The sequence below is a fragment of the Malurus melanocephalus genome, unplaced genomic scaffold (assembly GCF_030028575.1).
Source record: "Malurus melanocephalus ecotype Western Australia unplaced genomic scaffold, MMel_1.1 scaffold_519, whole genome shotgun sequence".
NCBI classification, from domain to species: Eukaryota; Metazoa; Chordata; class Aves; order Passeriformes; family Maluridae; genus Malurus; species Malurus melanocephalus.
The window spans coordinates 377,206-380,696 of NW_026623751.1; the positions used below are offsets into that span (position 1 = coordinate 377,206).

General features: G+C 40.3%; 1 protein-coding gene across 2 annotated transcripts in view; it reads left to right on the top strand.

The window, feature by feature from the left end:
• DENND10 (DENN domain containing 10) overlaps positions 1 to 3,491 on the top strand; it is a 10,152-nt gene extending 6,661 nt beyond the window's left edge. For both annotated transcript variants that reach the window (XM_057381647.1, XM_057381648.1), the window contains exon 9: positions 20 to 3,491. In XM_057381647.1, coding sequence (XP_057237630.1) covers positions 20 to 196 — 177 coding nt within the window. In that variant the 3' untranslated portion in view covers positions 197 to 3,491. The remainder of the gene's footprint in view (positions 1 to 19) is intronic.

Sequence of the window (3,491 nt, forward strand, 5' to 3'; positions counted from 1 at the left end):
TTTTTTTTTTTTTATTAAGGACATTTCTCTGAAGACAAAAGAAATCTTGGCTACTTTAGCCTCACTTACTGAAGTTTCTGATGGCAATGGAAAACCAACCCTTAATGCCGAAGCCCTGAAACAAAAGCGATTTCCACCAGCCACAGAAAACTTCCTTTTTCATTTAGCAGCTGCTGAACAAATGCTCAAAATCTGATTTTGATGCACTGCAGTGTTATGGACCAATTCAGAAAAGCTGTCTCTGCCATCCAGATAGGTATACCTGKTATTTTATATGAAAAGCTAAAGGTAGGAGTGAATGTCATAGTTACCATAATATAATGCAGGATATTGGAGTWTGACTGGGAACATATGGAGATGTATTTGGGAACATTCCTGGTGTCATTATCTCTCCCCAACTCTGTGTCTATGGCTCCTGTATTTCACATCACAAAGTGAGTGGATGTACAAGCAGCACAGGCCAGTGTGTCCAGGCTGTGGCAGACATCTGTGTGGTGGCTGTTTGTCCTGCACATTCCAGTGGATGGACAGCTCTGACTTGTCTGCCTGGGGTCTGGAACACCACTGCAGCACAGCTGGGATCTGCTGGGATGTGCTGATCTCKGCACAGGGATACCCTGAACATGCAMCTGGTCTGAGCACTCCTTCTGGGCTTCCAGGGATGTCAGCCAGTCAGAGCTCTTGCTGTGGACTGCCTGATACCTGGAAATCCTAAATAAATGGACAAGTTCTCTCTTTCTACTTGAAAATGTCTAGGTGTRAATAAAGGATGTCTGGGAAAACCTGATGTGTTAGCCTTAGTATGAAAAGGAAGGGGTATTTTGAAGCTCAGKTGTGAGTTGAGCACCTCTTTTGGACTCTTGCCTTAGAGGTTTCCCCCCTTTCACTCCATCCCATKCCTCTGATGGAGGGATAAGATAGAGGATTACTGTGCTTAAAATGGGGCTTCTTAGGGGGTCATGGGCAAGTGCTGCCTTACAGCTGCACTCATTTGAGAAGTTGTTGGGGTTCTCAGCCGAGAAGAGACCTGGCCATTGATTCCTGATCCACATGAGAGAAAGTCAGAAAAGTTAAAGCCTTATGGACAGGAGTGCTCMAATGGCCAGGTACCACAAGTAGAGCATCAGTTTCTTGAATGACTGGAGCTGTAACACAGGTACTGTTTGATGGTGCTCTGTGTAAACTAAATCTAGACTGAAACTTTTGAAGACATAGTGAAAACTGGGAAAGAGTTTAGAGAAAATTAAAATTTGCCTATTTGTCTGGTTGCACAGCCATAACTCAAGAGTTTTTTTGGTTTTTGTTTTTTTTTTTTTACTGAGCAGCCTGAAGCTAACTGCTTTACAATCTTCTGAGAAGAATTTAGAGTCTTTGTAGGGAAATGCTCTGAGCCAAACAATCTGTATTTGTTCAGAAATGTCCACAACAAATCAATCAATTCTGCAGTAGCACTTTGTTAGAAGAAAAAAATAACCTTTTTCCTGGCCTTTGTACAGATGGACTGTAGCATGTGGTTTTACATAGAGATTTTATACTTATGATTAAAACTTTAGTAACCAATATTTATATGTTAAATAATTGGATGTTTGCTATTCTGAAACTGGTAGAGCTCATCAGTAACTATGTGCAAGCAATATTGGTTGGAAAAAGAGTTGTCCTWTTGCTATGTATCATACCTGAAGGAAATCTGTTTTAGAATGGGATTAAGGAATGTGACATCTGTGTATAAAATGGGTGGTTATCACAGTCAGAAAGAAAGTGCTTCAGAACAATCCCCTATTTTCAGGGGTGTAAAATTCTGCTTTAACACTTAGTCTGAAGTTTAAAATCTGAATAGAGTAGCATGTATTTTTTTTTAACTTCTGAGAAAAATACTACAATTGCCTTTGTTTACCTGTAAGTGCCCTGCAGCTTTTTTTTTTCCCCCATTTGCCCATTAATGTTTTTTGTTAATGGTTCTTTAATATTGCTGCTTTTGTTTTGGAGCCTATAAAACAGTTCAAATAGAAGAACTGCAAAACTCTGCTGAAAATTCAATTCAAAACCTACTTTAAAGTCCACTGAAATGGAATTCTTTCACCAAGGAAAACCTGAATTTGCTTCAGCCAGCTGTCTTAAAACCACAGTGTAACTGAGAAGAAATTCCCATCGTTTCTTATTAACAAACTGCCTTAAGGCATATCTAGAGACAACCACAAAAGGCAGAGAAGCTGAATTGCAAACTAAACCTTGATGCCTGTTTTGTTTTCTGTTTTGGAAATGTTTCAGTTGAAAATCTCAGTGTTGTATTAGATCTTCTCTTTTTGTTTGTGCAACACAGCTGAAATACAATTTTGCACTTAAGGAACTGGACTCATAGCATGCTTATGCCTATTAAAAAATTCCTGAACAGTCTACCCTTTCATATATGTAAATTTATTCTTGAGTAGTTGTGCCCATGGAGCCACAGGCCTTAGCTTTTAGTTTTGCAATACTGGGATTGAGCTAGGGTTTGGTGTTTRGGTTGGAAATGTACTGCTACATGTTCAAACACTTCTGTCATTGCTGATTTTATCATCAGTGCTGTACAACATTATTGGCTTCAGCTCAGCTTCACTGCATTCAAARGATTGTCCTAATGTTCTTGCATTTTCTTAATGACTTTGTTTCTTCTCAAAAAAGGTTTAAAATAAAATAGAAAAATCTGTGAGGTCAGGACAGAAAAATATTTCTACTTATTTCTTGCTTCCCTTTCCCCAGGATGCACAYAAGCAGACTGTGGATGCAGTTGCTCTTTTGCAGTCATAACATCCTTTCTTCCTCCTAGAAGCAAAGACCATTTAAAATGGAATTTTTATTCATACCTTTTAATCTTACTGCTTTTCTGTTCTTGGAGAAATATGAAATGGTGAATGGTTCCTGTGCCATAACATTTCCACTGTGTTTGCAGAAATTGGAACGTAGAGAGTGAGAAGGGCAGAGGCTTGCAAAGGGGAGCAGGAATAAACACTTCAGTCTCTGTGGCTGAGGTTTTGCTGAGTAAATTGGGTTACTTGCTTTACTGCTTTCATCCCTGGRGTTTTAGTTCCTGGTATGAGCTGCCCTGCCCTGTTTCCCTGCAGGCAAATGTGTGAGGGGGGAATGTTCAACTGAGCAGTGTAATGCTTTGTAACCCAGAAAAACTTGACATGAGACATCTGATAGAATCCATCTTAAATGTCCTGGCTGCTTCTGCTTTTATCCTCTGACTGCTCCTGAAATGGGTACTGAGGGTTTGTTAATTGTGTGATCTGAGATGTCACTTGAAGCATATCAATCTCTAGATACAAAACAAGCTGTAAAGCTCAGTATAGGGAATTCATAGCTGCCTCCTAGTGCCTTGCACCCTTCCCAAGGAAGCTGTCTGGCTGGAGTCTGAGTCAGAGGCTTCTCTGGTCAGGTGAAGTCATTCCTTGGAGCTGCTGAGTGATGTGGGACTTGGGTGGAGACTCCAAAGACGGGGCAACAGCTCC